This window comes from Rhinatrema bivittatum, chromosome 11 (genome assembly GCF_901001135.1).
Source record: "Rhinatrema bivittatum chromosome 11, aRhiBiv1.1, whole genome shotgun sequence".
In the NCBI taxonomy this organism is placed as follows: domain Eukaryota; kingdom Metazoa; phylum Chordata; class Amphibia; order Gymnophiona; family Rhinatrematidae; genus Rhinatrema; species Rhinatrema bivittatum.
Window position 1 is genome coordinate 89079250 of NC_042625.1, and position 14383 is coordinate 89093632.

Sequence of the window (14383 nt, forward strand, 5' to 3'; positions counted from 1 at the left end):
TTCCCCCGCAAATACTTAAGCCTTGAACTGTATTCCTGTCCGGGAATTACAGGTGAAACTCCCTCCAGCTAGAGGTCAAAAGACTCGACCTGAATGATTAAGACAAGGGACTGCCTTGTAAAGGAAAAACATCCCCCTGGCATGGCCCTGGAGTTAAGGAGACGTTTCCTGATTCTTGATGTTGCCAGACCCAGATGCCGGGATGACTCACTCAAACTAGTTTAGGCATTTGCTGAGTTGTTTTGGTTTGGGTCTCACCCACACAGCTCACTCTCTCTGTTTCTCTCACCGGCCTACATTCCACAGTTTGCGTGTGGCCTACAATGGCAGAGAGTGAGGGAGACGTCTACTACTGTTACTGTGGGCTGTACGGTAGCACCGAAACTGCCTTGGACTCTTTAAGAGGTGATCTGAGGTTGAGTAGGAATGCTGGGAGGCAATAAGTATTGATGCTGTTAGAGCTTTTGTTACCATGCGAGCCTGTTAAAAAGGTTCAGGGCGGTGGGTGTTGGAGGCAGTGTCACAGTGCTTTGAATCATTTTTGGCCACTAGAACCCAATCAGTTGTTTGGAAGGAGACATTTTCATCTTCCAGTACAATGAATGTGGGGTTCCAGAGGAGGCAGTATTTAATATCTATCTGCACCCTTTGCTGGATGTCGCCAGATCATTTGGGTTTAAGCTACAGTGATATGCAGATGACTTGCAAATTTACTTCCCTTTTGATTCCAATTTAGCAGACTCCATTGGGATCATTAATAAGTGCCAGCTGGATGAGATCCAATAGATTAAGACTAATGCTCAGTGCTTTTAAAACTAAATGAGTAAAACAGAGCTAATTGCTCCAAAATAACAGATTAGCCTGGATGGGGGTGACACTTCTGGTTAAACCACAAGTTAAAATCTTGGGCATGGTCTTGGATTCCCATCTCGATGTGTAAAAATACATTTTATCTATTAGTAAAAAGGTCTGGTTTCGGCTCTGGATGCAGTGTTTTTTAAAACCTTTTTAAAACAATTTAACATGCCATTTAAGACAGTACTTAGTCTTTAGTGCTTTTTAGATTTTTGTAATTTGCTGTCTGTGGGGTGGCCATGGAAGACTCTGGTAGTTTGCATGTGATCCAAATGATCTCTAGCTGTAGCATGGATTATATTCCCCCCATCCTCTCCAGTCTTCTTCCAGTTCCAGTTTACGGTCACCTGCTTAACATTCAAAGCTTTACATGGTATAGTTCTTCTGTACCTAACTGGAAAATTTAAAAAATATATTTCTGGACACCATTGAAAATCTGGGGATGATTTTCTGCTTGATCAAGGACCGTAGGCTAGGTTGAATGTAAATCTGAGCATTCTCGTATGTGACCCTAGTCTTCTGGAACTCTTTTCTGAAAGATTTTTATTTTAAAAGGGAATATCTTAGGTTCAGGTGGCTTTTGAAGGCCTTCTTATTTAATTTAAAAAGGCATTAATTCTTTGAGAAAGCAGTTATACTTTGCCATTTGTAGCAATATGTTTTATATAGTCGTTGATGTCATACATTGTGAGGTTTCATAGTTTGGAACAGAGAATGTTCTGTCATTTGTAATTTAGAATAGAATTTTTAGGTTTTGAAAAAATAGTTTTCTAATTTATTGTATTTGCCTATGTTTTAAAATGGCTATTTATATTGACTGTGTTCATGTGATAAGACATTGTTATTTGTAGCGCGTGTTTGTACATTGCTTTGAGCCAGCGGGATAGGTGATTTCTAAATGGAAGGCGATAAATAAAAATAGTGCTTTGCACTGCAAAGAACAAGGAGTGTGACCTAGTTCCAGGCCAAACACTGCTTGTGTATCAACACTGCCATGGCCAACTCAAACTTACTGGAGGTGACTTTTAAGGGAGTTGCAATCTTCCTTCTCAATCAAAAAAGGATTGGATAAGTTCTTGGAAGAGAAGTCCATTAACTGCTATTAATCAATTATTCTTAGGGAATAGCCACTGCTATTAATTGCATCAGTAGCATGGGTTCTTCTTAGTGTTTGGGTAATTGCCAGGTTCTTGTGGCCTGGTTTGGCCTCTGTTGGAAACAGGATGCTGGGCTTGATGGACCCTTGGTCTGACCCAGCATGGCAATTTCTTATGTTCTTATGTTCTTATGTAAAGACACTCAGTTCAAAACCTGTAGGCTGTCCCTGGGAGGGAATGTGGCTGAACACAAGACAAGGACTAGAAGCCCTGCAAGAACTGCTTCCCAATCAAAGCCAGATGAGACTGGATTGGGGGAGAGGGTTTTAAAGAAAGGTTTATCAATTTGATAAAAAGTGAAAGGACCCAATACTTCACAAGGAAAACAGGGGAAGGAGCATCAGATAGCTGCTGGGCTCTGAGTGCTAAAATCCAGACATTTTCTGGAGCCTTTAGCTCTTTGTCTGGCTTCTGGACATAAAGCAAAAAAAAATCAGTGCAGTCAGGAAAGGATCTGGGGAGTTGGCAACCCTGGGTTCAAATCATTGTTTTGAGTTACTTAGATTGTTGCATGAAAGTAGATGACCAGACATTTAGGAGGTAATTTTTCATGGGATTTCCTTTTTTTTTTTTTTTTTTTGTAATTTAATGTTTATTAAGCAAGTCAATATTATAATATCACATGAATCAAAACTCCAAAGCAATAGAACAATAAAATCCGATAACAAAACCATTACATAATCAACAAAATAAATAGCAACCATAACTTACCTTTACCTGCAATTTCCAAATTTTCCCCACCCATCCTTCTCCAGCCACCCTACCACTTCCATAAGGTAAAGTTTGTGTGAACACCCACCTTTTCTACCACCTTTCAATAATTATTATTACTTCTCTTCGTTATACTGATCCCCTCAACCCTGACCCCCACCCCTCCCCCTATATCAGGCTCTCATCAGCTTGCATCCTCTCTGTAGGTAAAGCACTGCTTTATGTTCAGAAGTGGCCTTTTAAAAAAAATGCCCCCCCGATATGCAGGTACACATGTGCGAGTATGCTCATGTTCATGTGTAAGTTTACCCAGGCTGAGCAGAGCTGTTCCTGGGGCAGAGATGGGAGAGGGGGAGTGGCTGGATTTTCGCGCGTGCTTTGTGAAATTTGACTGTCTAGGTGTAAACCTTTCAGGAACATTTCCTGTATGCTGAACAGCAGATGTAGCTCGTGCGGGGCACGTTTGGTGGGATAATTTTCAGAGCAAGCAGACGTGTGAGTCCGCTGTAAAGATTGGTGCGACTTACGTGCGCGTTAGGCTGGATGTTTGGAAATGACCCTTCCTGGGGGGGGGGGGGGGGAGGGCAATCTGCAGCCTGCCCACATTACTGCCCAGTCCGCAGGTACATTTTACCTGTGGTCTATGCACCAGTTCTCAAAGAGGAATTATCTACATTTTCCTTTGAAAATAGCCAAAGGAAAAAGTACTTGCAAGGATTTGCATCTGCTTTTCCTGCAGATACTTTTGTTGAGCAAAACAATGTGCGTAGTATTCTCCCCTCACCCCCATCTAGCCCTGTGCTGGAAACGCCTCCGCTAGCGTGTGGGTAAAAGGGCGCGTGCTGTGGAACTGCATGCACTCTTTTTACCCGTGCTCAGGGTGGGCATTTGTCAGGCTATCAGTTTCCCACGGGTGAAACGCTTTTTTTTACCCCTGAACATTGCTTTCAAAATTGCCCTCGCTGAGGACAAATTTTTAAGCTTTTTGCACTTAAGGCTTTTGAAAATTTCCCAGCCCCTCCAGGGCAGGTAAGAATAAGCACGCTGTGTCCCAATGCCCATACGTTTAACTGTGAGGGGGGAGGGGCGGGATTAGATTGGGGGAGGGAAAGCACAAGCCAGAGCATTTTCCAAGGAAAACCCTGCGGATCCCTGAACTTCTCCAAGGGACTGAACATTTCCCTTACACTGTGCCAGCGTGTTTAATGCAGAGAAACTATTCACACTCTCTCCTCGAAAATGAGCAAGTGCCAAGGCCTTGTGCAAAAAATGTCCTCATTCTTTGCACCTGCTATTAATGGAGGGAGGGGGCAAAACAGTGCAGATATTTGAAAATCAAACACAAGTATGTTGTTTTCCTCCTCACAAGGGCACCTTTTTTTCCTGCTCCTAAAAGTCCATGTGCTGTGGAACTCGTATATACTTTCTGACCCATTAGAGGAGGGGTAATTTTCAATCAAGCCACTTTGCCAGAAATAAATACCAATTTTCCTGGGTAAATGCTTTTGAAAATTGTCTTCTAACAGGTTAACATAAAGAGAAGTGCAGATATCTAGAAGGCTGCATAGCTGAAATGTGTGATCTAATCTCTTGTGCAATCTTTTCTCAACAGCAACTTGGAAACCAGGAAAAAACATTATCTACGGGGTAAAGTTGGTGAGACCACCAAGGAGGGCCTGCCAGGGTCAAACTTCTTCCAAAACGACATGGAAAGAAGCACTAATGGACCTTACATCCATCAAGCCAAGCCAGAAGTGACCCTTAGTAACCTGATCTTGAGAAAAGTGCCTCCACCACAGCCAAAGGTAGACGTCAAACACCATTTTCACAGAGTTTCTTTGGTGTCAAACAAGCAGAATAATGACTTGGTCCCAGAGCCTGCTCCTTCCAGGAGTCCCGGCGAGGAGAGGTTATTCGAAGGGAATGTCACTAGTGTGCCAAGAAGACACAATGAGGGAAAAGGGAAAGATGACACATTGAGGGGCCCAGAAAGAGTAGCATTGGGTTCTAAACCCTATGGCACATCTTCATTGAGAGACAGAAGACATCCACCTTCATCAGATTTGCCCAAAACTCCTGTTGCGCATGCCCCTGTGTTCTCACAGCTATATTCTCCACACAAAAACGAAACAAGGGAAACAGATAGTAGGAGTCCAGGTCCAGACAATCCTAAAGAAAGCAGATCATTGAGAGAGAGTCCCTGGCAAAAATCAGATGGCGTTACAATCACAGAATCATTTAAAGATAGAAATCTTCAAAACTCTAATAACATTACAGCTATCAAACCACTCAAAGAAAAACACTGGCAAAATACTGAAGATACTGTGGTTGCCAGGTCGCCAAAAGAAAGCAAGCATCAAGATGCTAACCAGACTATATTTACTGTATTGCTAAGAGAAAACCACTGGCACAAGCCTGATAAAGTTGTAGTTACCAGACCAGAAAAAGAGAATCACTGCCAAAATGAACATGACAGTATGGTTACCAGATCACCCAGGGAAAGCCTCAAGAAAAATGCAAATGACTCTCCTGGCATTGCAATACCAAAAGAACGTAACTTGCAACAGGATGAGGACAACAGTATAATTCCTAGGTTATTAAGAAAAAGCAACTGGCAAAATGCCGATGATGCTATCATGACCAGGTCATCGAAAGGAAATCGGCTTAAGGATGATGCGAGCACTGCAACCCTGAAAGAGAGCTGCCAGCAAACCAAAGCACTAAGCAGAAGCAACTGGCAAAAGACAGAAGATGCCACTAATGATGGACTGGCCAAAGAAAGATGCCAGGAAGTATCTGCCAGCACCCCAGCAACCCGATCGAGTAAGGAAACTATGGATGGTCATTGGCACAAGACTGGTTACACTATTGTTAATGTACAATTAAAAGAAAAAGACACTCAAACTTCTGACAGTACTCTAGTTACCAAGGCACAAAGAGGAAACATACAAATTACTGGTGGCATTATGGATACAGTAACACCAAAAGATGTTGACAGACAAAGAACTGGTGATACTATGGATAGAACAGTACCAAAGGACATCACCAGACAAAGGGCTGGTAATACAGTAGACACCATAACATCAAGAAACATCTATAGACAAAGAGATGATGATGTTTTAAATAGCACAACACCAAAAGACATCTACAGAAAAAGTGCTGGTGACACAAGAGATACTATAACAGCAAAGAACATTCACAGACAAAGATCTGGTGGTTCTTTGGATAACATTACAAAGGATACTGATGACACTGTAGATAACGCAATACAAAATAATATGCATAGACAGAGAACTGGTGACACTATGGATATAATAACATCTAAAAACATCTATAGACAAAGAAATGGGAACACTGTAGATAGAATAACGCCAAAGGATATCAACAGACACAGACCTGGTGACACTATGGGAACTATAACACCAAAGGAGATTCAAAGTCAGAGGGCTGCTGATGCTTTCGATAACATAACATCAAATGGCACTCAGACAAAAAATGAAGATGACACTGGAGATACCAAAACACTAAAAGACATCTATAGACAAAGAACTGGTAGCACTATAGATACAAAAACACCAAAGGAAATCAACAGACAAAGAGTTAGTCACACTACAGGTAGTGCATCACCAAAGAACAATTACAATCAAAATGCTGATGATGCTTTAGAAAACATAAGATTAAAGGATATTCAGAGGCAAAAGGAAGATGATACTGTAGATACTAAAACACCAAGGGACATCTACAGGCAAGGAACTAGTGACACTACAGGTACTGTAGCACCACAGAAAATTTACACTCGAAGGACTGGTGAATCTTTAGATAACATAAGATTAAAGGACATTCAGAGACAAAATGAAGATGACACTCTAGATACTAGAACACCAAGGGACATCTACAGACAAGGAACTAGTGACACCACAAGTACTGTAACACCAAAGAAAATTTACAATCGAAGGACTGGTGATGCTTTAGATAACATAAGATTAAAAGACTTTCAGAGACAAAATGAAGATGACACTGTAGATACTAGAACACCAAAAGACATCTACAGGCAAGGAACTAGTGACACTACAGGTACTGTAACATCAAAGAAAATTTACAATCGAAGGACTGGTGATGCTTTAGATAACATAAGATTAAAAGATATTCAGAGACAAAATGAAGATGACACTATAGATACTAGAACACCAAGGGACATCATCAGACAAAGAATAAGTGACACTACAGGTACTGTAACATCAAAGAAAATTTCCAATCAAAGGGCTGGTGATGAAAATGACACTGTAGACACTAGAACGCAAAGGGACATCTACAGGCAAGGAACTAGTGACACTACAGGTACTGTAACATCAAAGAAAATTTACAGTCGAAGGACTGGTGAATCTGTGGATAACATAAGATTAAAGGACATTCAGGGACAAAATGAAGATGACACTGTAGATACTAGAACACCAAAGGACATCTACAGGCAAGGGACTAGTGACAGTATAGGTATTGTAACATCAAAGAAAATTTACAGTCGAAGGACTGGTGAATCTGTGGATAACATAAGAATAAAGGACATTCAGAGACAAAATGAAGATGACACTGTAGATACTAGAACACCAAAGGACATCTACAGGCAAGGAACTAGTGACACTACAGGTACTGTAACATCAAAGAAAATTTACAGTCGAAGGACTGGTGAATCTGTGGATAACATAAGATTAAAGGACATTCAAAGACAAAATGAAGATGACACTCTAGATACTAGAACACCAAAGGACATCTACAGGCAAGGAACTAGTGACACTACAGGTACTGTAACATCAAAGAAAATTTACAGTCGAAGGACTGGTGAATCTGTGGATAACATAAGATTAAAGGACATTCAGAGACAAAATGAAGATGACACTGTAGATACTAGAACACCAAAGGACATCTACAGGCAAGGGACTAGTGACAGTATAGGTATTGTAACATCAAAGAAAATTTACAGTCGAAGGACTGGTGAATCTGTGGATAACATAACATTAAAGGACATTCAGAGACAAAATGAAGATGACACTGTAGATACTAGAACACCAAAGGACATCTACAGGCAAGGAACTAGTGACACTACAGGTACTGTAACATCAAAGAAAATTTACAATCAAAGGGCTGGTGATGAAGATGACACTGTAGATACTAGAACACCAAGGGACATCTACAGGCAAGGAACTAGTGACACTAAAGGTACTGTAACATCAAAGAAAATTTACAGTCGAAGGACTGGTGAATCTGTGGATAACATAAGATTAAAGGACACTCAGAGACAAAATGAAGATGACACTGTAGATACCAGAACATCAAAGTACATCAACAGACAAAGCACTAGTGACACTACAGGTACTGTTTCACTAAAGAAAATTTACAATCAAAATGCTGATGATGCTTTGGATAAAATAAGATTAAAAGACACTCGGAGTCAAAATGAAGATGACACTGTAGATACTACCACACCAAAGGACATCAACAGACAAAGAGCTAGTGAAAGTACAGGTACTGTTTCACCAAAGAACATTTACAATCAAACTGCTGATGAGAGTTTGGATAAAATAAGATTAAAGGACACTCAGAGACTAAATGAAGATGACACTGTAGATACTAGAAATCAAAGTACATCAACAGACAAAGAACTAGTGAAAGTACAGGTACTGTAATACCAAAGAAAACATACAATCAAAATGCTGATGATGCTTTGGATAAAATAAGATTAAAGGACATCCAGAATCAAAATGAGAATGACTCTGTAGATACTAGAACACCAAAGGACATCTACAGACAAAGAGCTAGTGAAAGTACAGGTACTGTTTCACCAAAGAACATTTACAATCAAACTGCTGATGAGAGTTTGGATAAAATAAGATTAAAGGACACTCAGAGACTAAATGAAGATGACACTGTAGATACTAGAAAATCAAAGTACATCAACAGACAAAGAACTAGTGAAAGTACAGGTACTGTAATACCAAAGAAAACATACAATCAAAATGCTGATGATGCTTTGGATAAAATAAGATTAAAGGACATCCAGAATCAAAATGAGAATGACTCTGTAGATACTAGAACACCAAAGGACATCTACAGACAAAGAGCTAGTGAAATTACAGGTACTGTAACACCAAAGAAAACATACAATCGAAGGACTGGTGATGCTTTAGAAAGCATAAGGTTAAAGGACATTCAGAGACAAAATGAAGATGATACTGTGGATACTACAACACCAAAGGACATCTACAGGCAAGGAATTAGTGACACTACAAGTACTGTAACACCAAAGAAAATATACAATCAAAATGCTGATGATCAGCATCATGCTCTGGATAAAATAAGATTTAAGGACATCCAGAATCAAAACGAGAATGACTCTGTAGATACTAGAACACCAAAGGACATCTACAGACAATGGGAAAATGACACTGTAGATATCAGCTCACCAAATGACATTGATAGACAAAAAACTGGTTATACTGTGGACATCCACAGGCAAATGCCTGATGACACTTTGAATAACCTACCGTCAAAGGACATCTACAGACAATGGAAAAATCACACTATAGATACCAGATCACCAAATAACATTGATAGACAAAAGCCTGGTGATTCTTTGGATAAAATAACACCAAAGGATATTGACAGACAAAGCTCTGGTGACAAATTAGATAACTCAATACAAAAGGATATCCACAGACATAGAACTGGTAACATTGTGGATACAATAATTTCAAAAGACATCTATAGACAAAGAAATGGGAACACTGTAGAAACAATAACACCAAAGAATATCAACAGACACAGCACTGGTGACACTAGTGAAATACCAAAGGAAATTCACAATTGGAGGGCTGCTGATGCTGTGGATAAAATAACACTAAATGGCACTCAGACAAAAAATGAAGATGATACTAGAGATACCAGAACACTAAAAGACCTCTACAGCCAAAGAACTGGTAGCACTATAGATACAAAGACACCAAAGGACATCAACAGACAAAGAGATAGTCACAGTACAGGTAGTGTAATAATAAAGAAAATTTACAATCAAACAGCAGGCGATGCTTTACATAACATAACACTGAAGGACATCCAGGAAAAAAATGACATTGTAGACAGCAAATCACCAAATGACATTGATAGACAGAGAACTGGTTATATTATAGATGCTATAACATCAAATGATATCCACAAACAAAGGCCTGATGACACTTTGGATAACATACCACCAGAGGACATCTACAGACAATGGGAAAATGACTCTGTAGATATCAGATCACCAAATCACATTGACAGAGAAAAACATGATTCCACTGAGGATACAACAACATCAAAGGACACCCACAGACAAAGACCTGGTGACACTATAGATGATAGAACATCAAAAGACATCTGCCAACAATGGGAAAATGACACTTTAGATACCAGATCACCAAATCACATTGACAGAGAAAAACACGATTTCACTGAGGTTACAGCAGCATCAAAGGACATCCACAGACAAAGACCTGGTGACAGTGTAGATGATAGAACACCAAGGGACATCTACAAACAAATGGAATATGATACTATAGATTCCATAACACTAAAGGACCTTGACAAACAAAGAATTGGTTACTCCGTGGATATAGTAACATCAAAGAACATCTACAGACAAAGATCTAGTGACACTTTGGATAACATACCACCAGAGGACATCTACAGAAAGTGGGAAAATGACATTGTAGATTTCAGATCACCAAATCACACTGACAGAGAAAACCATGATTCCACTGAGAATACAATAACATCAAAGGACATCTACAGACAAAGACCTGGTGACACTATAGATGATAGAACATCAAAAGACATCTGCCAGCAATGGGAAAATGACACTGTAGATATCAGATCACCAAATGACATTGATAGAGAAAAACATGATTCCACTGTGGATACAATAACATCAAAGGACATCCACAGACAAAGATCTGGTGACACTATAGATGATAGAACACCAAAAGATATCTACCTACAATGGGAAAATGACACTGTAGATATCAGATCACCAAATGACATTGATAGAGAAAAACATGATTCCACTGTGGATACAATAACATCAAAGGACATCCACAGACAAAGACCTCGTGACAGTGTAGATGATAGAACACCAAGGGACATCTACAGTCAAATGGAATATGGCACTATAGATTTCATAACAATAAAAGACATTGACAAACAAAGAACTGGTTACTCTGTGGATACAGTATCATCAAAGGACATCTACAAACAAAGATCTGGTAATACTTTGGATAACATACCACCAGAGGACATCTACAGACAGAGGGAAAATGACACTGTAGATATCAAATCACCAAATGACATTGACAGAGAAAAACATGATTCCATTGTGGATACAATAATATCAAAGAACATCCACAGACAAAGTGTCAGTAATGATGTGGATACCATAACACGAAAAGAAGTTCACAGACAAATTGTTGATGACACTGAGGGTAACATAACACAAAATGACATGAATGGACAAACAACTGGGAACACTATGGATAATATAACATCAAAGGAAATTCAGAGACAAAATACTAATGACAAGATGGATATTGTAACACTAAAGGATATCCACAGTTACCAAGCTGATGAAACTAGGGATATGATGACCTCAAAGGAAATCCATAGATTAAGAGCTAATAATAGCACTACCACTGTGAACCAAAATGAAAATGCTCTACCAAATGCTGATACCATTACAGTTACTGTGTTATCAAGGGAAAACCATAGTGAGAGTGCTGAGAATACTATATTACCAAATGAAAGACATGTGCATGCTGCTGCTGATATTGTACTTACTATAATATCAAAAGAAACTCTCATACAAAATACATGTAATATCACAGATAGCATATTATCAAGGAAAATGGACTATAATACTGATGATACTAAGGTTACTACACTATCAGAAGAAATCAATGTACAAAATATTGAAGATGGTGACAATATAGCAATCAAAATGCCAAAACAATATTTCATAAACAAAACAGACAAAATTCTAGTTCCCATAACACTACAAGGAACCATAATGCAGAATAGTCATGAACCTGAAGTTGTCCAAACCCCAAAAGAAACCCTTGTACAAAATTCCGGTGACTTTGAAATTACCAAAACACCAAAAGAAACCCTCATAAAAAATGCTGATGACTCTGAAGTCAAAAGAACATCAAGCAAACCCATCATACATAATACTTGTGAAGCTGAAATCACTAAAACACCACAAGAAGCCCTTATACAAAATGCTGGTGACTTTGAAGTTACCATAACACCAAGAGAAACCCTTATGGAAAATGGTGAAACTGAAGTCACCAAAACACCCAGAGAAATGCTTGTAGAAAATGCTGGTGAGTCTGAGTTTCTATTTACACCAAAGGAAAATGATATACAAGCCACTGAGGACACTTCATTTGGCATAAGAGAAAATCTTGTGCAAAGTGAGGGTGATATTGTAGGTACCAGAACATCAACAGAAACCTTCATACAACATTTTGATGAGTCTGAAGCTCATGAAACACCAAGAAAAAGATTTACACTAGATAAATATGATACTACGCTATCCTTTTCACCAAGAGGAGATGACTTTCAAGACTCTCTCAATACTGCTGCTACCACAATGCTGAGAGAAAGTTTTGTACAAAACATTGCTGACCTTAATATTGATGGCTTGCCAGTGCCTACAGATGCAGTCCTGGCTTTAGAAGATCATATAACTACCATCTACACAGAGCAAAATTCCAAGGAAGAGCTAAGGTCACATGAAAAGATTTCTCTTCCTGTGTCTAATGTCCAGGCATTAGAACAAGGGGCAGTGGAGTCATATAATCTGAGTGACTTCTGCCCTTCATCATTGAACGATGGCTCTCTAACAGAGAAAATCACAGGTCTTGCGCAAAGAGCAGAGGATGTAGCAGTACCAGCAGATATCAGTGTAGACATGGAAAGCTGGATGGGCATTCTTCGTAATATGGAGACTCCAGAAATTATGAAATACCTAAAGGTTCCAAGACAACCACGTATTTCTGCGCTCTCCATATTTGCCACTTTGCCACCTATACAAGAAGATTGGGCTTTTATGAAATCTACCCTTTATTCTGATGATTTCTCAGTCACAAGACAGAGAAACTTTTTGAATACAGAAGAAGAAAAGGAAGAGGAAGGAGAGGAAGAGGAAGATAATTTTCTGATACCTTCACTGGAAGATTTCTCTCTCCAAGAGGAGAATGAGGCACCTATAATCACAGAAGAAGAACCAAAGGTGATATATTCATGGGAGAAAAATTTGAAGAAATCCATTCTGCTGGAGAAGACTTCCCCACTTGAAATGATGCGGAAACATTCAGAAGATGAGAAATCTAAAATTGTAAGCAACAGGGATTTAACAGACCAAGGTGCAGATCACAGACAAAATTCTTTAGTAAGCACCCTGCTACTGTCTGACCAACTGGAAAAGAAAACTGGTCTCAGTGAAGACAAATCATATTCCCGATTGGGTAGTAGCCTTCTTTTTGGCAACTATTTGGCATCAGAGAAGATTCCATTGAAAAGTATTGAGAAGGAAGAAGAGAGTTCTTCTGAAAATGTATTGCCTACATCTCCTGTGCCAGACTCAACAAGCACCAGTGGGAATAGCCAGACCTTATTCAGTAGCCCACCCATAAGTCTCTATGATCACATGAATGCTATATCGTCTTCAAGTGGAATCAATGAGATGGCACATACTAGTTCTTCCTCTTTGCCCCTTGAGCTTAATAGTTTACCAAGCACTGACAAAAACACCAGTCCAACTTCACCCCTCTCCAAAAACACTGACCAGGATACAATTCTTCCCGAGTTCAGAGCCTTCCTGGATGGTTGGGTGAGTTGAGGTCTTGAACTGTTGTGGTTAGGCTGCGGAATGCCTCAGGCATCTATACTTGGATTGGTGCTTTTTAATATATTTATAAATAATCTGGAAAGAGGCATGATGAGTGAGGTGATCAAATTTGCAGATGATACAAAATTATTCAGAGTAGTTAAATCACAAGTAGACTGTGATACATTACAGGAGGACCTTGCAAGACTGCAAGATTGGGCATCCAAATGGCAGATGAAATTTAATGTGGACAAGTGCAAGGGGATGCATATAGGGAAAGATAACCCATGCTATAGCTACATTTCAGGAGCTACCACCCAGGAAAAAGATCTGGATGTCATATTTAGTTTATTTATTTAGACATTTTATATATCGTCGTTCCAACGGTTTATAAGATTAACATTCATAGCTATAAATCAGCAGATAGTGATGGGTTTCAGAGGTAGTATTCATAAACAGGCATTAACATCTACCAAATGAAATGTTTTAGTACATATTAACTAATGATCTAGACACAAGACGTTAAGTACAGAAAATAAATTAAAATAACAAATTTCACATATTAGTCAGTACATCGAGTTTTTACTATTTCTTGTTAAGTTTGTTCCTCGTGCATCAAAAAACATTTCTTGTCCTTCTTGATATTGTAGAGCTCTACATTTTGATGTTTTTATGATAAGTTGTATGCATTTTTTAATAGCCATGTTTTAAGCTCGCATTTAAATCTCTTTCTGTCTGGTATCAGACA

General features: G+C 39.1%; 1 protein-coding gene across 1 annotated transcript in view; it reads left to right on the forward strand.

Annotated features, from left to right (window-relative positions):
* Positions 1-14383, forward strand: part of CRYBG2 (crystallin beta-gamma domain containing 2) — a 44602-nt gene that overhangs the window by 7717 nt on the left and 22502 nt on the right. The window contains 2 exon segments of the mRNA XM_029619087.1: positions 4336-8248; positions 8353-13638. Of these exon segments, the coding sequence (XP_029474947.1) occupies positions 4336-8248; positions 8353-13638 (9199 nt within the window).